Genomic DNA, 24,977 nt, shown 5'->3' with positions numbered 1-24,977 from the left:
TAGAATATATACTACAAAGCTCATAATACCTAAATTATTGCTCAAACAATAATGGAGTAAACCTAGACCCCATGTTCATGGGGGAAGAAGGCCCTCGAGCAGCAGAACTGACGTCCCCCCCAGAAAGAAGTATCTGGATGTAAGGACCAATATAGGGTTTTATCTACTACAAGCCGTAGGCCTCATCTCACTGGAAACCCCCAGGACAGTGATGCATAAGGACAGACATGAACAAGTGAAAGGGATCCGCCTCCATAAGGATCTTCCCTTCTCTCATAGTGTGAGCTGCTTAACTACGCTATATAAGCTACTGCAACCAATGGACCATGGTATTCCTCTTGGAGCAGAGTGAAGCCACACCACAAGCCGGTGGCAGGATTCCTCCAGGATTGCTATGTAAGGACATTTCATGAAGAAATTACTAGATGAAGATCTCCTGTCTAAATTATACAAGACAACTATCCCTCTCACCTTAAAAACTGTAACAGCCACCTTAAACCAAAGGGCATTGTTTGGATCCTTTGAATCCAAATTTCTTCCTTCCCACAGGGAGGAAGGGTGGGGAAAGTATTGGGATCTGTTGCCTCCATGGTACAAAACTAAGACCTTTAAAACATTTTCATGACAGGGTGTGAAAGAGACGTGGAGTCCTTCCATCCCACTGGTTAGGACACTCACTTGGTATATGGAAGATTAAGGTCCAAGGCCTTGTACCAAAATCAGACAAAGCAAGTGCTTATTAAATATTCACTGGGCCAGAGTAACAGAGAATTTGGCAGTGCAGGGACCTGAACAGAGGTCTCCAACATCTCAAGTGAGCATTTAACCACTTTAACTATCGGCTGTTTTGGGTGCTCTTCCTTCCTCCAAAGATTCCATCGTGGGCCAGAGAAACCTCTTCCAAATCATATTGTTTCCAGAAAATGTTCTGGTTTTGAAAAATTGGCATTTTCCAGGGGGAAGGGAGAGGAAGGAGGGAGACATTATCTTGAAACATTCCCCAGAAACTCTAATCCAAATGTTTTTGCTAAACTCATTTCTTTGTTACTAACTGCTGCCAAATGATCTTTTTCTTATAGCCTCTTCCCACTAAGAACACAGAAACAGTGGGGAGAAGACAACTGCTGTTTTTGCAGCTGAAGCTACTGAACTTCTCACTGTACTTTATGACAAAGAACATGTTACATTTTTCAGTTTTGGACTACAAAGTCAACACGTCTGGTTGATAATGAGGTAACAAAGTGACTGTTGCTTCCTATACGATTACTGTATAGCTGTGTCTTACTTAGCAGCAGAGAAAAGAGAAAATAAGCATGATAGGAAATCAGTGCCTCCCTCCCTAGTTTTAATCTCAGCTCTGTCTTCAACAACTTCTAAGCTCTAGGTCTCCATTTTCCAAAATGTAAACTAGATGCTAACACATATGCAGTGCTTTACACATATATTTTGATAATGTTTATATGGCATTTTGAGCACATGCACCATGTTAAAAAAATTTAAAACACAGATTTCCCATGCAATTTTTAGATAAATTGGGAACTTCTTATCTATAGATGTACAATTTTAAATGTACAACATATGTATCGAACAGGCTGGGTTTTGCATGGCTATTGTATTTATTCTGAAGTAAAAACAAAGCCTTACGGATCTAGCAACCTGACTGGCTGGCAGAGACCTTCCCAGTAGCAGAGGTGGCTGGCTCACAGGAAACAATCTCCCCAGCCAGAAGACGAATAAAAACAATATATCATGTAATACTGGCGTAAGGAATTAAATAAACAAGATTAGATCAGATGTGCCAGCAAAATGCATCTTCGAAGAAAACAAGCAGCATACTTTTAGTTAGTCTCTGTATCTGCAATAAAGTCTAAGTATCATTCTGTACAATTCAATATCAGAAATATTATCCATGACTAATAAAGCTATATATTTGTATGTTCATCTGTACTTCTGGGTTGGAAAAAAAATCCATTTTCACATACCTGGGTCTGATATCTGTGACAAATCATACTTAGTTGGGAACCCCCCTTTACTCCACCAATAAATCACATGGGCTTCCACAGCAATAAACATGCAGTTAAGTAATATTCAATACAAGGGTACCAACATCTGGACCCATACATACACACGCAAATATATACACACATGCATGCACACATGCGCGCGCACACACACACAAAAGGAGAACTTTAAAAAATGGACTTACTTTGCATTTCCAGCCATTTGTTGGCACTGAGTCCATAACTGGTTGTAGACAGAAAGTATGGTAACCTTTGTCACACGTATCACACACAAGCATCTTGTTGTCTTCCCCAGAATGTCTAAGAAACATGCCAACAGTGATACTTAAAACACAAATCAGTTTAAGCAAGCCGTACTGAAAGCACTCTCTAGAGAACATTCTAAATCCCAAATGAAAATAGTTAGACACAAATGTCCCTTTACCTAACAGCAAAAAGAGATGGGCAAAGACTCTTAAATCCACTTTTTAAAAAACTAAATACAAGTTTGCCTTATTTACAAACTAGTTGAGCGTCACAACATTGTTATTTCTGGAAATCAGGCTGCCTTCATTAATGTATCTGGATATCTATTTAGGAGTCTAATCCACAGGTTTGAAATTTTTAAACAAAACACGCCTTAAAGATCATTCCATGAGGGTTAATCACCTCACTTTTGAAACATTCTGTCTTAGATATCTGAAAAGGCTTTGTCACATTATTTACTCCACAGAACAAATGGCTCCATTGTCTTTTTCCAAAAAAGAAAAGTTGCTAGCTATCAGGCCCCTCAAAAAAAAAAAAAAAAAAAAAAATGCAGTGCCAAGCCAGGAAGGATGCATGAAAATACAAATAATCATTAAGAGAAAAGATTCCAGTTTCAAGATCCTTGCATCATCCCTACAACGAACCACTGGATAATGTAAATTATCAGAACGTCACCAGCTTTATTGATAATTTACACCATCATAAAATTAGCCCAATAATTTTTAAAATTCAAAAAAGGTCTGGAAGAACTTTTTAAGATTTAATAAGCAGAGACTGTGAGCAAAGGTACCACAAAGACTTGGTTTTCATGAGGAAAGGTGATTTAATTGGAACTTGACTAAATATCATACAAAACATTAGAAAAATATACTACTTCATTAATGGGAAACACATTATCAAAGCACTATCCTTTGATCTTGCAGAAATACATCACCTTATCCTCAACAATATAACATGCCAAGTATAAAAATATCAGACTTTAATAACTATTCCATTAACTGTTGGGGAGAGGAGGTGTTAGCAAGCATTGCAACTATGCTGTGCAATTCTGGTAGGGCTCTTTGAGAATATGCCCCAATATAAACCTTTGGTTGTGGCCATCTTCTGTAGCCTGCCTGTGGTGGGGCAACAACTCTCTTTGAAATGTTGATATTTGAAGAATACCAGGTAAAAAGTGGAGATCTTAGTAAAAACACAGCATTGGTGGTGCCCTTTGCCTCATGTACTGGCTATGATAGGCATCAATGAAGTAATTCTTCATTCTCAGATTGCCCTTCTTTATAGCCATAAAACTCAGTAGTAACCTTTTTCATTTCTCACTAAGTGCTTTATTTGTTCTCTTATGAGAACAATGGTACAAGAATATCCTAGTTCTCCAAGTGAACACGGGTGATACCTCTGACAACAACTGGTTTATAAGGTTTCAAATACTTGTCTGGTTCATCAGTGACCACTGTTGACTTGTCATCACATTGAAGTTACTTAAGTAAGCCACAAATTTGTTTTAGCGATGACTCATTGGTTTACGCCCTCTGCAAAATATTGTGAAATAGAAGAAACTGTCTTGTGCAATGAACGCTTGGCAGCTGGTGGTATGATGCCTCACATACATGGGTTCTACTTCTGATAAAAACTCAGAAGTTTTGTGATTGCATCAGTGATTTAGGTTGACGATGTATGGTAACCAAATGTAGTTGGAGAAGCAACCCCTATTTTTAGGGGGAAAACACAGTTTAAAGCACATAGTTTATTAATAGCATTTGTTTAAAAAACAGCACACACAATATCACCTCCCTTTCGCACTTACTTGCAATTCTGGCACACTTTGCAATCAGGACACTGCCAACCTGCTCTTTTTAAAGGTGTTACTTGTATATCCAGGCACATCCCATGGTAATGCTGGCCACAGGTAGTACAAAAAAATTGATCCAAGAGGTCTCCAGGGCTGTCACACACTGCACAATTTGCTTCTTCCTTTGCTATAATTTAAACACAAGGTTTTTCAATTATTTCATTAAAAATGTTTTCCTAACTACAGACAGAAAGTCAACTTTTCTGTACCTTCAGAGATCACACACCAAACATTTTTAAATGATCAATCAAGTTCTTTTCAAGAATCATATGCCAGTCAATGAACTAGAGCAAGCTATGAAAAAATCCTAAAGTTTAAGGAACTGAAACTTAATTTCCCTAATGAACATATATTTAAATGTTTTCTGAAATCTGTTAACTACTCTTATCACAGTAAAATGTATACACATTTCCAGTCTGCAAAAAAGAAATCTCACCAAAACAGATTCACTTTTCTCTTCCCATTGCAATCAAAAGACACTTAAAGCCTAGTCTACTCTGTAAAGACAAGATCCAAAACAGTCTTAGCATTATGTATTTTTCAGTCTTTTGATGTCTTATGAAAGTGGCATTATACTTTTTTCACTACAGCAAGTTCAGTACTTTTAAATAGTTTTTAGTGATTTAATCCTATACAGTAGGATACATCTAGTACATGAGACTGGATAGGCACCTGGCTGGGGTCTTATGACCCTTCCCACCCCCAGTGCTCATTCCTGCCCATGGCAGGGGGTCGGACTAGATGATCTGTCTAGGTCCCTTCCCACTCATTGATTCTATGATTCTAGTTAGTAGAATGTCAAGATTCTCCATCTAATTATCCCAGTAAAAACGCTTTGGCCATGTCCACACATGGAGGCACGTGTGCTTGCGGCAGCTCATATAGCAGCAAACACAAATTTGTGCTGGAGATTTGTGCCTCAGCACATGTGCTCCAACATGCACTTTGGTGTGGGGCAAATTGTGCCACTTGCAACAAACTGACCCTACCCAGTTCCTCCTGGATCTTCAGCTAGGGGGAGCTACACGTGGGGGCCAACACCTGTACTGGCCCCACAAGTATAAAAGCTGCTCTGGCAAGCAGCTCAGGACTACTTGCCATCAGGAGTTTGAGGCCTGGCCAGTTGATATATGGGGACACTAGCCCCCTGTGCCAACTGGACTGCTACTGCAGCCCTCACCTAGAGCAGCCCCTGCACTCTCCACCCACTGCAGAAGTCTGGCAGCAGGGGCTGCTGCCTGGCTGTGACCTGCTGCCACCTGCGGCAGCATCTGGCTCCTTGGACCTACAGCCTCATGCCTGTGCACCTGCCAGACCTGGACGGGGATGGGACAGCCTCCTGGGCTCTGGTGCGGGCACTACACCAGAGCCACTGGCACTTCTGGGCCAGCTGCCAGTGGGCCATGACTGTACAGTTGGCTTTTGTGTTGCATTGCTGCCATGTGTGCCCCTACCCTGCCATCTGGGCAGCCATCGCGTGAAAGATGTACTCAGTGTGGTGGCCTGCTCGGTCCCTGGTGCCAGCCCTGGGCAGGCACTCTGCCCAAGTCCCGCCACCTGCCTCACTAGCAGGAATTCTTGTGTTCCCTGTTTAAAAATTGCAGAAAGAGTAAAAAACCCCAAATTACCCCAAAATCTGTGTTCTTCCACTATTAAAATGAAACACCACTATGTGAGTGTGAGCGTGAGAGACAGAGAGATCAGTTGGGCAATGTGTTATTGATATATTTACAATTTTAAAGCAATTTGGAAACTCTTCATCATTATAATAAAATAAATTTTAAATATCTATAAGTTTGTTGTTTGCTTTTGGATTTATTATAGAAAAATCAGAGCTCCTGTTGCCCTCTTCACTAACCAGGGTATGACATCTTAGAATGTCCTGTAGCCACAGCTCCCACCAGCAGGTCCCATATCCTGTCTGGTGGCTGGGCATGCAGGCTGAGAGATGTGGGGGGATGTGGAGTTTATGGGAGTGGGGAGGGAAGGGGTATGTGGAGGATAGGTATGGGGTTCTTGTGTGGGTGTGTGGGGAAGCTTGATAGGGGGTGGCCCACCACATCCTCCCCCTGCACCACACAGCCCCTGGTGCTGGCAGCAGCAGCCAGCAGGGTGGTCATGGCCTGCTGCAGGTGCAGCCCGATGGCAGTACAGTGTCACCTGAGACCAGGGGACTGCACATGGTGAATGGAGCCAACCCAGCCCACCTACCCTCTCATCACAAGACTAGGTTGGCCCACCCACCCTCTCTTCATACAAGTCTAGGTCACTTCCTGCTGCCATCTGGGCCTCCCAGCACTGCAAGCAGGGGCTGCATGCCATCAGGCCGGGCACGTCTGGCACAGCCCTATGGTGCATGACTCCCATGTGCAGTGCCAGGAGCCCCAAGTGAAAGCAGGAACTGACCCGGTCTTGTCTGATGATGCACACCAGCAGGTCAGGCTGGCTCCATTTGCCATGTGCAGCCCCTGGGTCTCAGGTGGCATTGCACCCCTGCAGGGCTGTGCCTGCAGTGAGCCATGAGCACCCCAATGGCCTGGCTGGCTGCTTCTGCTAGTGCCAGGGGCTGTGCACCAAAAGGTGGTGGTGGAGGTAGCATGTAACACCCCCACTCCAACCTCACATCCCCCCACAAACCCCCCACCCCCATGTCTCTGCTTACCAGGGACAGAGCCTGTGTCTGAGCTGCTGCCGCCAGCTGTGCCCCACTTCCTTCAGCACACTGAGGCAGTGTGCTGGAACAGCAGGGGCACGCAGGCATAGAGATGCTCTGCCCAGGTGCTAGAGCATCTCCTTGGAGGATGCAGCCTCTGGTTGCTTCTGAGCACTCTCCAGGAGCACGCTCTGTGCCACTTTTGTCCTGGGTGTTTTCTCTTGCCCTGGTTACAAGAATGTACCAGGTCATGCTCCAACCGTACCCTGTCATGCATCCACAGAGGCATCTCGAGCAGGTCCAGGGAGGTGATCCTCCCCCTCTATGCGGCACTGGTCAGGCCGCAGCTGGAGTACTGCGTCCAGTTCTGGGCGCCACACTTCAAGAGGGACATGGACGATATGGAAAGAGTTCAGAGGAGGGCCACTCGTATGATCAAGGGTCAGCAGGGCAGGCCTTATGAGGAGAGGCTACAGGACCTGAACCTGTTTAGCCTCCACAAGAGAAGGTTAAGGGGGGACCTTGTGGCCTGCTACAAACTGGTCAGGGGGGGTCAGCAGGTATTGGGGGAGTCCCTGTTCCCCCGTGCGCTGCCAGGAGTGACCAGGAATAACGGTCACAAACTGGCGGAGGGTAAGTTTAGATTAGATATTAGGAGGCGCTACTTCACAGTCAGGGCGGCTAGGGCCTGGAACCGGCTTCCAGGGGAAGTGGTGCAGGCTCCTAGCCTGGGGATTTTTAAAAGGAAGTTAGATGAGCACCTTGCCGGGGTCATCTGACCCCGGTGCTCTTTCCTGCCAAGGCAGGGGGTCGGACTAGATGATCTACCTAGGTCCCTTCCGACTCTAGCTACTATGAAACTATGAAACCCATGAGTGTGGGAGCGAGGTGCAATTTGTGTATGTGGGGGGCGCAAATGCGTGGGCACCTCACTTCCACCCTTGTGGGTGGAAGGGGTGGATGGGGCACAATTCATTGGTTGACACCACAGGCTGAATGAAAGTGCCTGGAAATCTGGCTCATGGGCAATATTTTGCCTGCCCCGGTTCTAGCATCTTCTAATTTGAGTGCTTGCCTTGGCAACCTTAATAATGTTCTTTTAAAATGTACTTTGAATACATACGTATGTGCATACACACATATATGGGGAAGGAGGGAGGTAGACAGAACTGATTTTCCTTCTCAAGTTAATTAGCTTACAATTTTGGAGCATGTACAACATTTCCTAAAGTTCCTACACTATTTGGCCTGTTGGACTTTGCATCCTAGAGCAACTGATTTCATTGTGCAACGGTTGACTTGTTTCAAGATCTGAACACATATTCATGCTTCCTCAAAGGGCTAAACTTACCACACTGAATTTGTGAGAGTGGGCAATAACTGTCTCATACTCCCACAGGGAGAGAGAAAAAAAATCACAAGACAGTTTAAAAGTACAGTATAATCTGCTTAAAAGATCTCAGATTTTGGGGCGGGGGGGAAGAGGAAAGGAGGGATTCTCGTTCACCTGCAATTGCCACAAGCAACTGGGGAAGAATTCTGAAGCGTCTCAGCACAAAAAGCAATGAGATATATCCCTAGGCATGTACAGGGACGTAGAGAAACACTTGAAGCATGGTGCTGCAGGAATGCCCCCACTCATATGAGACTGATATGATAACTTGAGTGGTAAAACCTGGGTGTCAGTCCCCCATGTTATCTTGCAAGTGAGAAACATACCATGAAGATTATGCTTCCAAGCTGGGTAGATGATCATAGCAAAAAGGATGCATACAACATAGCCAAGAGAAGCACACAGAAGAAGATTCTAGCTGAACAACATGGGAATTGGCATATCAGGGAGAATGAACGGAGTTTGTGTGCACAGCCTAAAACTAGCAGTATTTTATAGTCTCGTTCTTAAAGAAAGTGAGCAAAGAATGTGAATGTGCACCAAGATAACACAGACAAGCTTGAATATAGATTAAAAGAAGATTGTTATTCGACTACAAGGCAAAAGAATTGCAGTTATCTAGACAGGAGACAATGGAGGACACAGACAGAGATAAATGCATGAATAGATGGAGTTGGATATTGTTATGCTGAACAGTTTGAATAGCACCATCTTAGGCAGACAGTGCTGACACCATGGAGTAAAGACAGCTCCTTGTGAGCACAGGAGAAAATTTAGATGGGATTACAGGGCATCAGAGGACAATGCCATGGGGTGGTAGAATAAGAATGCCACACACTAATTTTCTACAATGTCAAGCAAAATATAGCAAGCACTGCTGGAATAAGGAACGTGTTTATACAATGACTTGAGATTTCCAAGTGGGGAACAATGTTTTTCCTGGTGTGCAGGGGGCGATCGTTACTATAGCTTCTGTCTAAGCACTTGACATAGAGGTGGAGATGAAGTGGAGCTGCCCTTTGCATGGAGGATTCACAAGAAGAACGCTGCCAAGCTTAAAACACTAAGCAAACCTGGCATTTTAGAAGGGAGGGATCTCAGAAAAGGGAGAGATAAGTCTCAGGGCTTTCACTATTTTTAAAGATCTGTACCACAAGCACTTCAAAAATAAAACTTGCGCTCCTTGCTTTTGTCCCAGGTGTTAAATTAGAAGGACAAAGCTCACAGCTGTGGAGCTCTGGGAAAGCAGTGGGGCGACCTTAGGAGATCTCAGACACCAATTACAAGGTTACGGGTTCATTAGCAATATCCCGAATCCCAAGAGAGAGTGTCTGAGTCTAGAAGCATGCCCTAGGGCCTTGCAGCTAGAAACTGCCGTTGGCTCTGCCTCTCTCTCTCTCTCTAAACTCCACTGGGCTGTCATAGTATAGCGCCACACTGGCATGTCTACCTTCCTAGTTAGCACAAATTTTAGCAACATTAAAAAAACCCCAACCCAACCTTGGTTGCTTATATTTAAAAAAAATGGACCCAATTTCTAAAATGTAATTATAAATTTACAAAATTACTACATTACAAAGGAATAGCCATAACCTTCCTGATCCCTGTTAACTATTGACTCAGTCTGGGCTAGGTACTAAGAACTGTAGCCCAATAATCTCCTTATTTTTAGTATAAATGAAAATGTCCTTGAGTGGAAAAATTGTTACCATTCCCTTATGTGACGCAGGTATGAATTTATTGATATACACAATCATGTCATTCTACTGTTTAAATAACACAACATGCTGTTTCTGATTTTCTTACTTACATCTTTCAGGAGCCTGGTCAATATGGTCTGGACAAAGGAGGGAGAAATTACTGAAATCCTGAAAGGTGCCTGCTCCAGCAGCACAGGGGTAATGGTACATCAGGGTACATATCTCTTCACAGCATTTGATAGTGGCTCCAAGGTGCTTACAATATGCACATCGCTGCAAAACAGACATGCAAGTCTTTTTAATATAAAAGCAAATACAAAAATTACAGTTCAGGGTGGAAACTGTTTTATTGCACAAATGAGAAAATTCATTGTTAAGGAAGCTGAAGCAATGCAAATGGGCCTAGTCATGTAAGCAAGTTACGATCACATATTACCCAACAGTTCTCCCTTTGGCAGGGGTGGCTCACAGCACTGCATTTGGTACTTTGTCCTAGTCTTTAAGGCTGCAGACAGACTTGACATCTGAAACATTTCCAAGTGTAACAGCTTTGGAAATGTTTAAAAAAAAATGTAGTTTCAGCTACTGGACAGATATACAGTCCTTATTGTGCCACACTGGCTAAAACTGCCACAACTGCATGAAGCAGTATGTTTTCCTGCTATGGGGCGCTACAGGGGGCTGCAGTGATTTCACTATAGGGGTGGAGGGTGGAACAGACTGTGCCACGGCCCCTGGACCGACTGTGTATCTTAGGTCTGCAGCTCTGTTCCTCCACATCCCCATGGTGGCAAGCGCCCCCCTGCTGCTTTCCTAGGCTGTATTTCTGCTTTCCTAGGCTGCGTCCAGACAAGCACAGCCATGCAGTATGTGGCGCTGCAGACACATTTGCAGTGCCACATACCACACAGTCTGGTATTCTCCACACTGCAAAGGCACATGGCCTGATTGTGCACTACACTGGGTTTTTTTCCTGCCATTTTTGACCCCTGGATATCCAGGGGTTAAAAAAACAAAAAAAGTGTGAAGAAAAAAAAACCTGGAGCAACACACGCTCAGCCAGCACATGCTGCTGAAAAGCGGAGCCAGCCCACCCAGAGTTGTGCTCCGCTGCCAGACAGGCTCTGTGTGCCAGAATCCCCATGGCTGCAGCCCTGGGAAGCCCCCAGGATCCCAGGTAGGCCTGCTAGGGCTAGCACAGCGCTGTCCCCAACCTCCCCTACCCCACCCCATCTGGGGCAACTTGCTGCACACCGAAGTGTCCATGGCATGGGCATTCCCCAGGGACAAGAACATGCGCTGCTGCTACTTGTCCCTAGGGAACCAAACATACATGCACATCTGGATGTGTCCCTAGAATGTCATGCCCACCAGATCCAGGAGAGCAGAAGCAGAGACAGGTGGGGACTGGGGGCTGCAGAGACAGAATCCCGGCTCTGATGGCAGGGAGGCATTGGGGTCTCTTGCATCAAGCAGCTTGCAGGGGAGGGAAGGGGGTGCGGGACAGGATAAAAGCACCCTGAAATAGTGAAGGTGGTGTGGCAGGAGAGTACCTACTGACAGTTTGCTCTACTCTCTCCTTCCCTCCCCCAATTCTCATCCCAGGAGGTATTATTTCGGACCACTCCCACTATCGCTGGAACACTCTGGAATAGTTCAAATCTCTGTCCATACTTCAAAGCTGAAGATTTCTTCAGCTGGATTTTCCAGGGTACAAGGAGATACTTAATGCTGCCCCCTACAAAGTCAACAGTAAAATTCCCCCTGAATTCATGAGATCAGTTTGAACAAAGCTGAGCACCAGAAAACCACAATGCTCAGCTACTAACTACTTATCTTTGGAGAAACATCATGTGGTTATCCCTTAGAAAAGCACTGATTACATACAACCAACATCTTAAGTATTTACTGGTCCACATAAACAAACTTGTCCGCTGTAAACCAATTTGTTTCCAATAGTAAATCTGCACTCACAAATGTTACAGTTTTTGACATGGGAATATAGACTCTATTGTCTTAATTCTAGTCTTTTCTTTATACAGAAGCCTGAGAACTATTTCAGAATACTTTAGGCAGAACTATGCATGGTGGCAAGGGCTTTGGTTATAAATGGTATAGCTCCAATCTTGTAAAACAACACTGTATGTTATAACAAGCAATCACATGAGGGTAAACAGAAGATAGTGGGTTCTACTGAAAATACCAACACATCAGTATGAAACAGTCCTCTCTGGAAGGATGATGCTTATTTAACCCAATATCCTTCTCCTATTTCTAGTTTCTACAAGCAAATGCTACAGACAGATTTTGCAAGTAATAGATGAAAAAGTTAAACATTACTGATCTGCATACGGGAAAAGGATAATTTCTTAGAAAGAACTACTAATTGATCCCCCCACCCCTATCCCTTTAGTGAAAGGGGAAAAGAGTCCATTATCCTTCCTGTAAAATATCACCCATGCCTTTCTGATTCAGTTCATCAGGCCTTTTACGTCTTGGATGTCATTACAGTCCCCAAAGCACTGTAACATGCTTTTGCACTCTTTCACCAAGGCAACAATATTTTTTTTGGATATCATACAGCTCTGCAGAAAATTTGGAATAAACTTCTGAAAAACAGGTCAGTGGTTTATAATGGCGTGTATAAAATATACATGTAAAATCCTTCCCTCTTGTATAAAATGTAAAGCGCTGGGTGAGCTTATTTTTTTCAGCACAAAAATACATACTTTAGCAATGTTGGCATATTAGATTACTAATGCATTAAGTGACAAGTAGACTCCAAACAGAAACAATATATACAGAATTTTAAGAGATCCATAGCATTGCTACTAAACCTTATACACACAAGACAAAATATATTATAGAGAATATCTTAATCCTTCAACATTTCAAGAGCTTTGCACAAGGCATGAAATTATGCTCTGGCAAGCCTTTCAATATAAACAGCATCTTGTTTTAAAGCAACGACTGCGAGGATACTTGCCCAAGTTAACTGCTAAATGGACATTCTTAAAGCCAGACTAAACCTATAGCCTTAGAAAAACATCTACCTGAACTGCCAAGTGACAGTGGAAGGACAGTGGAGGAGAACAAACAGCTACTTTACTTGCAATTTTTTAAAAAAAGAGAAGTTATTCAGCCTACAAAATACGACATTTGATTGGGGACATGTAGTACCAAGTCTTTTGGGCAGACTGGCCAAATGTGTGGGGAAGAGAGTGCCAACCGAATGTATGACAAGACAAATTTAACAAGAATTAAGCTTTCCTGAAGGTACAAAGTCAATCGCCACTTGTCCAGCATTCAAAATTGCTAGGAATATGTGCTTTGCCTTCCAAAAGAATGTGCAAAGTTGAGCTATATATAAAATAAGTTTGACTTTCCAAGAAGCATTTGTACAGTCACTGCTTTAGAGCTCCACAAAAATAAAAGCATAAAGCTTAGATTATACAGATCAATTTACATACAGACATGACATACAAGGGTTAAAAACAAGTCTTATTGTATGGAGGAAAACACTTGATGCTTGCGCTGGCTTGGTTGTCTAGGGGACATGATTAGCAAATGGGTTCGAGGAGCCTCTGGAACACAAGGAACAAAAGAGGATGACAAAAATAATAGCTGGTCTTTTTGGCAGCCTCCAAGTTTAAACATTTTGATGACAAGATTTTGAAGACCAAATATCATATGGCGAGACGCTGCACAGGACACAAGATGGGACCGATTCTGACGTGCTGAAATCCCATGCATGAAGTTTCTAGCTTCACACGTTGCAGCTATATCTTTCTGGTTTAACTGAGAGATCTCTCTGCCTCGCTCCACAGTCAACACTCAAATCGTAGAGCTCAAGAAGAAACACACTACACGCTTCGTAGGATCACTTAGCCCCTTTGTATTTTGCAACAAAATTAACTCTTTATAAATTGTGTACATACACACTATGTATCTAATGAGAAACACAAGTGAATCACTGAATATTTAAAGAATCAAAGCATTACACAAAACTTTGAATCATCAAGACAACCAGCATTAAGAACATGCAAGACCTCTAGTCTGGTTTCAACCTGTCAATCCAAAATGGTACATAAAGGCTCCTTTTGCCATTTTTTTCACAGAGGATGGTGCAAACTGAATCATCAGAAATGAGCAAGATATGGAATAAATCTGAGAAACCCTGAAAAAAATGCCAATCACGTGCTGATCTACATCATCACATAAAGATGTTGGGAGAAAAATGGAAGCCTAAATTACATTTCTTTGAATCCTTCAAACCCATCTGCTAAAACTACATTGGCAATGAAAAGCATTTGGCACTTTATAAACAATGTGGTACGTATCATCTGAAGCAAAGAATATCAACATTTGCTGAATTTATAAGATAAAGTGATAAAGCAGTCACAAGTAATAAATCTCCATAGGGAGTTTTTGCAGCAGCTGTTGACTAGAAGACTTGCTTTTCCAGCAAGAGAAGCCAGCACTTCTCCAAAATCAGACTGCAAGTTTTGACCCAAGAAGAACAAGTATGTAGTTATTATAAATCACTGACTGACCTTTGTGAAGAAAGAGTTCAAAAGCACATGAATTAAATGTTTTTAAAGCTGTACTAAAGAAAAGCTCCCAGAACCAATGTCACTTCAGCTTTCTACTGATAAAATTTATCATCAGGACATTAGGGGAAAAAACCAAAACATTCTCAAGCCAGTACAGGCATCTTTTTCCTTCACATTCAAGATAATAAGAGAGCAAAGGAAAAGAATGGAGTTTTCAAGCTGACTGACAAGATGATAAGGAATCAGCTAGAGGTGGTGACAGCACACAGGCCTCCTTTAAAGTATTCTAGGTGCAGGGATTAAAAAAACCTGGCGAGATATCAAAGCAAACAGAGAACTGTGGCTCAGAAAAGAGAAGTATCAAAAGTTTTACAGGCTCCTGGACTGAAGAACATACCTTTCACAGTATCAGAAAATTAGCTAGAAAGTTCACTGTTTGTTCATGGCTCATTCAAGAATATGAGTATTGTTAAAGCGTGAACAACAATATATGGCCGTGGCACCCATTTGGGGAGGGATAGGGAGGGACCCAGGCTCCATGCTCTGCTCTGCCACAGTAGCCTCTGCTCCCCGTGCATGGCAGCTGGGGTTTGGGCACTGCTGCAGGGGGTGCGAACCCAGGTCCCTGGCCCCGTAGCCCTAGTAGTGGTGGGCCCCCTCTGGCAGGTAAAACACAGCTGCAGCTGGAACCACATCCTGGTTAGCAAAGGGGGCAGGGGGAGTTCTGATTTTCCATGTTTAACCTGTCCCCCTTTCCCCCCCCCCAAGAAATCAAACCCAAAATTTATAATTAGAATTTATTTTACTATAGTGATTAAGGCACTGGAGTAGGCTTCCCCATTGCTTTAAAATTGTAAAGATTTCAATAAAATAGTGTGTTCAACTGATACATACATATACACACATATGTTGTTTCATTTTAAATCACGGAAAAATGCAGATTTTGGGGGCTGTAATCAGAATTTGCAATATTCAAACAGAAAACCAAGATCCCAGATTATAATTTAACATGATTTTTCAGAGCAGTTGCAACTTCTAATACAATCTTTAAAGCCAAGATTGATAACTAAGACAACACTTCTTTCTCTCAGTTTGTAAATGACACATTGCTTATCTTGCAATATTAATCAATGATGAAATATAACATTCTCTCTAAAATTGTATGAAAAAAAACAAACAAAGGTTGCAAAATCCAACATGAAAGAGTTAGGAAACGACAAATTAAGTTTACTGAAGCAACGATGCCCTTGACAATATGGCTTCTAATTCAGTCTTTAGTGACATGGCCGTAGACTAGTTTTACTACCAAACTCCAACAAAACTCTACTGGGCACATGGAAGATTCCAGAGGCTCATCCCCCGATTACTTTTTTCCAAACTAAGATTATCTGGTTCCTTCAACTCTTCCTCATATGTCTTGCATTTCAATTGTATTCATAGCCTTCTGGATCCTCTCCAGTTTCTCTACATCCTTCTCTAAACATGGTGTTCAAAACTAGAGGTAGTAGTCCAACCGAGGCCCAAGCTGTACCAAGTAGAATGACACTAGCACCTCCCATATAAGGCTTCTGTTGAGGTGACCCCAAAACTGCATTTGCCTTCCTTGCAACAGCATCTCATAGTGATTTGTGTTCAGTTTGTGATCTACCATAATTCCCAAATTCTTCTCTGCAGTGCCACTGCTAAACTAGTCATTTCCCATTTTGTATTTGTGAATTTGTTTTTCCTTCCCCGCATAAGGCAGCATATATTCGTCTTTGCTGAATTTCATTTTGTTGTCAATGGCTAATGTCCCAATTTATCAAGAGTGCTCTGAATTTTACTCCTATCCTCCAAAGCATTTGCAACCCCTCCTAGCTGTCTCATATACAAATTCTATCAGTATGCTCCTTTGCAGCAAGGAGCATATTGACAACATTTGTAGATGCTGCAACCATGCACTAATAAAACTGACGAACACCGGACTCAGAACAGACCCCTGTGAAACCCCAGTTGAGATTTCCCGTTAGTCTGGTATCAATCCATGACCAGTTCATCTTTTGCTTTCAGTTATTCAACTAATTATGTATCCACCTAATGCTAATTATATCCACTCCATTTTTCTCCAGTGTTCTTATGAGAATGGGACTATGGGTATGTGGGGCTTGTTAACAGCTTTACCAGTGTCGGATTTAGACTTAAGCTACAGTTTAGGGCCTCACAATATGAGGGGCATCTAAATAAGAGAAAAAAGTCTCGGCATTTAGGTTCTAATATGACATATACACATACATACATACACACACACAGATATGGCTCCACAGCTATGATTCATATTAAATTCATAAATTTGTGCAGAAATAACAATAATTCATCTTAAAATTTCATGAAAATCCATTTTCATGGATTTTGTGGATTTTTTGTTGTTGTTATACTTTGGGGCCTCTTAAGCTGGACATAGTTTGTCAGTGTCATAATCTGGCACTGAGCTTTACTAAACTTCAAGTACATTATGTCTACTGCATTTCTTGTATCTACCAAGCCAGTTACCCTATCAAAGATGATCAGATTAGTTTGGTGTGAACTGTTCTTTCAATACAATATGTTGTGTGTATACTATTAAGTTATTCAAATAGCAAAGTAAGTGTCAACAAAATCACTGCACATATTCAATTATGCGTACATTTTACAGCATGTTAAATGGGATAGGCCTGGGGAGCAATTTTGGATCAAATACACATGCATGTAAAATGCAAGAACTTCTGGTCTTGGATACCTTCCCCATCACTGAGCACCTTCTTAGTATTCCTTCCCCACTGACTGCAATCAGCACCTCATTGTTCATAATTCTTATTTCCTTGGCTGTTCCTAAATTGTGCTCTCCAAATGGCACAGAGTCATTGTAAACAAAATCCTACATCTTCAGTTCGCTAATTTTTGTAAATTGAGCTCAAATAAAGCAATTAGATGGCATACTTCAAAACTACCAGCTTGAAACGTTAATATAATTTCTAACCTAATAAAAGCCTCCTATGTTTTATCTGGCTGATGCTTTCAGTTTTCTCAATTTGACTAAATTAGTCAGTTATACATATTCCTCCCACCCTGCCTCCCAAAACATTATTTCTCTAAACATTATATACCCCTGTGTTGTTTGGTTATTTTTTTTTAAATTTACAAACTTCTGAAGAGAAAACATCAAAGCTCCATGATTGCCTGTCTCATAATTACGCGCATTGCATTATTCACGTTCTTTGGAAAACTACTCCAGAATTTGATACCTTGACCTAGAATTTTAAAACTCTTTAATTGTTGGTCAAGCACCTAGCAGGTATACAACTGGTTTTCTACAGCGTGCTTCAGTAGCTAGTGAAGAAAAGCTGCCAACTTTTTGTACTGAATTGCACACAACATTAAGTCTGATACTTAGCAGAAGCCATAACTGTTAAGTAAATTATATCCTTTTGATGAATATCCTTATTTGAAAACAACATTGATTCTTCTAACCCTTTAGCAGTGTCCCAAAACAGATGTGCACAACTGCAAATAATGTTTGCTTTCAGGTTTATGAAGTGTGATGACATTTTTACAATCATGCATGAGCCCCTTTACCCAGGAGTAAAATAAACCATAATAATTCTTCACCATCTGTTTGTTAATTTTGCATTCATTTAACTTTGCATTTTAAACTAATAATCATTTTCTTATAATATAGTTTGCTCCACTGGTAGAAATTACAGCTGTTCAATTAAAAAAAGAATAGTTTATAATAGTACAGAGAATATCTATAAATGATTCTATTGCTCTTAATTATAGAGGTATTAATGCCATCAAAAGGGAAAGAACTGCCAAAAACACTGTTCTGTTTCATGTGCCACTGATCTCCTTCATACATGTAGATATTTACTGTCCCAATATCCATTCCTACCTGGCCCCTGGTATATTAAAATACTCTCTCCCTCATCAACTTTCTTAGTAACTTTACACTGTTACCTATAATAGGATGAAACTGTCTGCCTATTATCTTCCAACTTGTCCATATCACTTGATCTATAATGCAAGATCAAATAATTTGCCGTGACTGTTTGATTCTTAAGCGGCTACAACTAAACCAGGATTAAAACACATGAGGTGAAGCTGTATATGGCAATGTTTATAATAAAACAGGGATAACCCATACTCTTAAAATTACAAGCCATTGTTTAAATGATACTAATAACCTAGGACTCATTCACTGGAGAGCCCGTACAGCGAGGTAAAGAAGCTGCTAGCAGGCTTCTGCTTCTTCTCCCAAATGGGTGAGTGGGGTGTTGGGCAAACCATCAATGCCTATGCACTCAAACCAGCAAAAAGGGAGGAATAATCTGCGCTAGCAAAAGAGCTAGAGCAAGGGGGAAGCAGCAACCAGACTGAGCTTTCCAGTCAACCTTCTGGGGGCTGCCCTGGGTCCATTCAGCAGGCAGATCAGCCCCACAAGGACGGCTGTAACCCAGTGGTTCTCAACCTTTTTAGACTCAAGGCAATACCCCTTGTCAGACTCCTGGCACCCCTCAGAAAATGCCTATTCATAACTTTCACTCGTTTCTCGACTATGGAAAAATACTAGAGCAATTCTTCTGTCGCAAGAAACTAGGAACATAACAGGTCAGAATGTTGCTGACACTATGGATTCCCGTTTGAAATCTGTGAGTCGATCTTGTGAACTGTGCATATGTTTGCACACCTAACAATGCTAATATTGAGCAGCATCCTGCAGCACCCCTGAAATGGATCTTAATGCACTCCACGGTGCTGTGGCACCCTGGTTGAGAATCACTGCTGTAACCAAACAATCGGGATTACAATCCTATTCTCAGAACATAAAAGTTTTTAGGCCTTACCTGAATAACCACCTGCATGCACTTCCACCTAATAACTTCTTGAAGAACCAAATCCTGCTCAGCTTACTCATGCAAGCAGCCCCAATGTCGTCACAGAGACCATTCACATGAGTATGATGAGAAAGATCTGACCCACATTTTCTAAATACTAGACTGCACTGCAGTGTGAAAACAAATGCCAGGTTAGCTTTTGAATACTTTAACACTGGCCAGAAATTCATTAATGAACTACCCCCAAAGCAAAAGGGCATATACCGCAAACTGGACTTACTCTAATTGAAAAAGTTAAATGAAGTGTATAGAATACCAAATTACTGCACAGTGTTTTAATAAAGTTGATATTTAGGCAAGAGCCTAAACAAATGAACTGTATGGAACAGGTCCACAAAATACTGAAGAGACATAGGTGACCACTTGCAGTGGTATGTGGTGCTTAGCTTCTCATTCTACCTGCCTCCCGAGTACTCTGACCTTTAGTTTCTCAGATGAGTGAACACTGTCGCCAGGTCCGACCTTTACTTAGGGACTTATCCATCACAATATTCTGGGTCTGACATAAAGCAAACATTTTCATAGTGCCCAAGGCAAAATCTGATGTGATGGATGCAAAATTGTAACTGTCTACCTGATAATCCACTACCTATTCCAAATCAGTCTCAAAAAATAATAATTAAAAAAAAAAAAAAAAATCACCTATTTAAGATTTTCCAAATGTTAAAATCTGTTACCTTGGAAACCACACCAAATTGGCTTGCATTTTTTTTTTTTTTAATAAATATTTAGTTTTTTCATTTTCTACAGAGAAGTGGACACCAGCACCATTTTGCTTTCTGCCTTTACAAATCTGATTTTTCCTGAAAGTCTCCAGCCATTTTTAAAGCGTTATTATCAATTGGCAAAAATAAAATTGCACACCCCTTCGGAAATGAGACCTACATTTTGTTACAAGTAGCACCTACTATTGCTGTAAATGAAAATGGGGGGGGAGGAGGAAGGGGGTGGCAGAAAACCAGCATTGGCTTATATATCTGAAGCATTTTGTGTATCACCGGTTTCACTATTTATCTTTCATGGCCTGTCAGTTTCTCCAGTTGTTTGCGAAAGCCTTTCATGTAGCAGAGGAGAAAGAAAGACACTTTTAGAAAAATGCAATCTTAGAAATATGCCATTTTAAAACAGGGAACAGAGGAAACTCTGGGCAAATGCAATACAGTACTTGGAAACATTTTTACTACTTATTTACAAATGATTGGATATCAAGTTTATGACATCCCTTTAAAAAGTAATCTAAAGCGATTCAGTGTCAAAACCACCAATTTTAACCAAAATTTTTGCACTGCCAGCTTAAAGCAAACATAAGAAGTGATTTGTTGCCCTATCTCTGCCCTCCAGTGAGGTGCCCAAGGAAATGCTGCCATCTTTAAAAGTGATATGCATCAGCACACAAAAATAAAACAGCCCAAGAACGGATCTTCAACATTATGGGAGTTGCTAATTTAAGGAATGTGCCACTTCATCAGGTGGAGTGATTAACTCAGGGGTTCCCAGCTGTGGTCTGCAGAACTATGGCATGCCACTGGCAACTGCCAAGTAAGCCATCAGTAGCTGACCCGAGAGCATCGGCGCTACTCTTTTTCTGCCAAACAAATGAGACAGACTCATGAAGCACACAACGCAGCATTCACATTTTTAAAGGACAAAGGCAAAAAAAAAAAAAAGGTAAAATGCATTAAAAAGTAAGGATCCCAAATCAGCTGCTACCGAGATATTATGAAACAGTGAATGGGAGGCAGACTGGTCTGCGATCGGTGTACAATGGTTCATTACACAAAGCCCTTGCATGCAGTGGAATCCACATTACAAAATGAATTTGACAACAGAACTAGACTGGGCCTGAAACATTTATTCCCCCTCTCCAATTCTGGGCCAGATCTTACACCACTCAAGTCTACAGAAACAAGATTAAGACCTTAATCAATACATAAAGTTTGTAATCAATGGTTTAATTCTGCAAGCTACTAAGGGCTCCAGCCTTAATCCAGCAAAGAACTTAAATTTGTGTTTAAAAGCAATCTGAAGCCAACCTACTCAATGGGACTACTCATTAGCTTAAACACATACTCATGTGCTTTGCTGGATAGAGGCCAAAGTATTTATCACCTTTCAGGATCAAGGCCAAACTAGATATCCTTAATTTAATGAAATTTGTAATCTTAAGAAAAAGTATTACTGCACCAAATAATTATATTTCGAATGTGGTTAATTTAGAACAATTGCAGCAGTTGTATCTTTTTGGTAAACATTTTATGTTTTTAAAAAACTCATTATTGTAAAGAAACATGTAAACTACATGCTGAAAACATAAAATATTTTTCACAATCACATGAAAACATAACTTAAATGAAAAAAAAAATGCAACAAAACCAAACAAGTAGTCAGTTAAATCTAAAAACAAACAAACAGCCTTTGATAAAGGCCTACTAACATACATGTAAATAATTTATCCCATGGGATTATTTCCCATTTACTTGTGTGTGTATATCTGTAATATGGCCAAAATTTGAAAGCACGCACATTCTTTATTCCTTCACTGTACCAAGTACAATGAGGTCCCAAACCTGATTAAAACTTTGGGGTATTAATTATAGTGCTAACTGTAATGATAATTTATCTAGGTTTTTCCAGAAGTAACCTCCACAAAAAAAGCTTGCAACATTAAGCCCTAAACCATTTTTACTTAAAATAAGGATTACATAGAGACCAAAAGATAACTCTGTTTAAAATTTGGGTTTACTACTGCTTTCTAAGGGTGTGTACAAGCATTCAGTTCCAATGGATGAAGTTCATTCAGCCATCTAATGGAAGCTGTTTGAAATTCTGCTTACTGAAACCTGTACAAGCATGCAAAGTGCTGTTTGCATGCAACCCTAAAAGCAGCAGCCGGGGGACCCAGAACATGCATCCCAGCATGCTTTGTATGCTCCTGTCTGGCTGGATACAGGTGTCAGCAATCAAGGACACAGGTCAGGCTAGGGCCAGAAGTTACACACAAACTGGTTTAAGTGATCAGAAACCAGTTTAAACCTGTAACAGAACAGAAATTCAGTGCACATAAACCATTTTCAAAACGGCTGGAACTGGTTTAAGATAAACCTGGTTGAATGTAGCTGCGCCACAACGCTGTCCAGGACCGCCTGGTGCAGGCCATCCCGGCCAGGGTGGAGGAGATCTCCGTGAACCGCACCGTCCCGGGCTGCGAGAGCCAGCTGCCCCCCGACATCGTCGTCACGGACCACGAGGCCCAGAAGATCGTGATGGTGGACGTCACCATCCCCTTCGAGAACCGGTGCCAAGCCTTCACCGAGGCCCGGGCTCGCAAGCAGGAGAAGTATGCCCCGCTGGCCGACACCCTGAGGAGCCGTGGCTACAACGTGATGGTGGGTGCGCTCATCGTGGGGACACTTGGAGCCTGGGACCCCAGCAACGAGAGCGTCCTCCGCGCCTGCCGCGTTTCCTGCTGCTACGCCAAACTGATGCGCTGCCTCATGGTGTCCGACACCATCCGCTGGTCCCACGACATCTACATGGAACACATCACGGGCCACCGCCAGTACATCGACCCCTCCAGACCAGCCGCCTCCGGACCGGACCCAGAGGACGCTGCCGCCTGAACCCCCGCCGCTTCGCGTCGAGAGGACTTCGCTGCCACGGACGACACCACCCCACCCGAAGAGGACCCCCGCAATCGGACTTGATGGACTGAGACGCTCACTCCGAGCCACTTCCTTCAGCACCGCGGACCACTGTAACAGGTATGTGTGTATCTATCTCCTTTCCCTCTCAGCGTCGCGACCCCCCCTTCCCCCTCCCCCTTCCACATCCCCCCACCCCCGGGCTTAGTTGGCTAACATTGTATGGTATGTAACCTAGTCGCGTTCCCCTCCTCTCCCCCATCCCTTGATTGTTAGTCCCTCGCTCGGGCGCTCTGTATTTCCATCTCAACTTTGTCATCTTTTTCCTGGATTCCCCATCCAAAACATCTACTAATAAAAGTCAATCAGCTTTAACCGATTTAGGTCAAACAAGTTTACAGAACTTCTGTCCCAGACCTCTTCCTGGTTCAAGTTAACTGACAGTCCCACAGCATCCCAGGATGCTTTGCAGCCCTGGGATGAGCTGGTCTGTTCTGTGCTAATTACTTCAGTGCAGCAGGGTCGGTCCCACCCCTATCCTCCTTAGCCGGAGCCCTATCACTGCTCCGGCTGGCTGAGAATAGGGTGGGGGCAGAAGTGGGGGTGGGAAACCCTCTCCGGAGCACCTCCCTCATTGCCCAAGTAGCAGGAGCAGCGTGGCCAGACGTAGATTGAACCAGCAAGCAAGCAAATAGACATTCCCTTTTGATTGATTCCTGAACGTAGCCACATGCCTGTAGTAGCTCAGGCCAGAAGCCAAGGGCAGGGGGTGCTGAAGTGAGCCCTCCCTTCCCTTCTGCAGTGCCCAGAAGGCTGGAGGGAAGCTGAGCTGAGGGTAGGGGGATCTGGCCAGACCCTGGCCCTAGGCCTGAGGGGAAGTGGGGGAGGAGGGAAAGGGGAAATCAGAGAAGCGGGGCTGGCAGGAACCTCCACAGGTCTCTAGTGTCTAGTCCAGCACTGCCCGAGCCCTGGCCAGACCCTCCGTTACCAGCACTACACTCAAAGGAGCGGAGGGTTTGCTCACAGTGCGCAGAACAGAGAACACCCACCAGGGAGGCTCTGTACTTCTGGGAAAAAAGCCACCAAGGGCTTCCTGTGGCCAGTTCTCCCCTTCACCCCCCACCCCACAGTGGGGCACAGTGCTGCACCCCTCCAGCCCTGAGCTCCAAGGCAACACTGCACAGAGCCCCCCTCCCCGGCCCCAGAGCAGGGGAGGAGGAGGAGGGGCAGACCCCTGTCTGCCACAGCAGTTCCATAGCAGTCCGGCCCAGCCCGGGCACAGGGAGCTGGGAGCAATCCTGGTGCACAGCTCCCGCAGCCCCAGCCTGAGCCGCCCCTTCTGTACTGCAAGGCAGAATCATACTGCGGTAGTCCCTACTCCAAACGGACACTAGGATGACAGTCGCAGAAAACAGCACAAATCACGACTCAGGAGAGTACTAAAAATTACAGCAGTTTCCCACAAACAAGATTTCTTCATACTTCAGAAAATAAGAAAATGAAAAGGTTGTATTCCTTCTGAGGCCAAGTGGGAGATATTTCAGCCCAAGAAATAGCATGATGTGGCAAAGTTACCAGATCTTGAAATCAGGTGCCTAGCATGAAAATACCACCTCCACTTGAACCATAGTGTCATTGCCTTCATGCTAAAGCAGCTTCAAAGAAAGACTTCAAGGAGAAACCAAGTGGAGCAGGTTCTATTTGGGCACATTATGACAAAAAATGTTTCCTATGCAATTCGTGCAAAAAAAGAAAAGCACTTTGAGTAGCACACTCCATTGGTTCAGAACACATGCTAACAGTGTTACTTCAGAGCTTTCAATAAATTATTTCAGTAAGAGTTACTGAATAAAGGAAACCTGCACTGGAAATTCCTTCAGGAACATAGGCCCTTTCATGTCTCTCCGATAGGCCTTTCAGCTTTTATTTCTGTGCTATTGCTGCTTCTCTCTCCGTCTCTCCCGTGGTGCCCCTTGTCCATTCTGCTTCCAATGCTTTTCTTCATGGA

The 24,977-nt window shown here is 42.8% G+C and overlaps 1 protein-coding gene across 9 annotated transcripts in view; it reads right to left on the bottom strand.

The window, feature by feature from the left end:
- Positions 1 to 24,977, bottom strand: part of KMT2C (lysine methyltransferase 2C) — a 301,422-nt gene that overhangs the window by 137,208 nt on the left and 139,237 nt on the right. For all 9 annotated transcript variants that reach the window (XM_090047709.1, XM_090047708.1, XM_090047707.1 and 6 more), the window contains exons 7-9: positions 9,976 to 10,138; positions 4,075 to 4,246; positions 2,207 to 2,321 (exon numbers count right to left, since the gene is read on the bottom strand). In XM_090047709.1, coding sequence (XP_089903835.1) covers positions 2,207 to 2,321; positions 4,075 to 4,246; positions 9,976 to 10,138 — 450 coding nt within the window. The remainder of the gene's footprint in view (positions 1 to 2,206; positions 2,322 to 4,074; positions 4,247 to 9,975; positions 10,139 to 24,977) is intronic.

Source organism: Crocodylus siamensis, chromosome 5 (assembly GCF_052110815.1).
Source record: "Crocodylus siamensis isolate JL-2025a chromosome 5, ASM5211081v1, whole genome shotgun sequence".
NCBI lineage: Eukaryota > Metazoa > Chordata > Crocodylia > Crocodylidae > Crocodylus > Crocodylus siamensis.
Note: the sequence above shows the minus strand (reverse complement) of the source record. Positions and strands in the feature narration are given on the sequence as shown.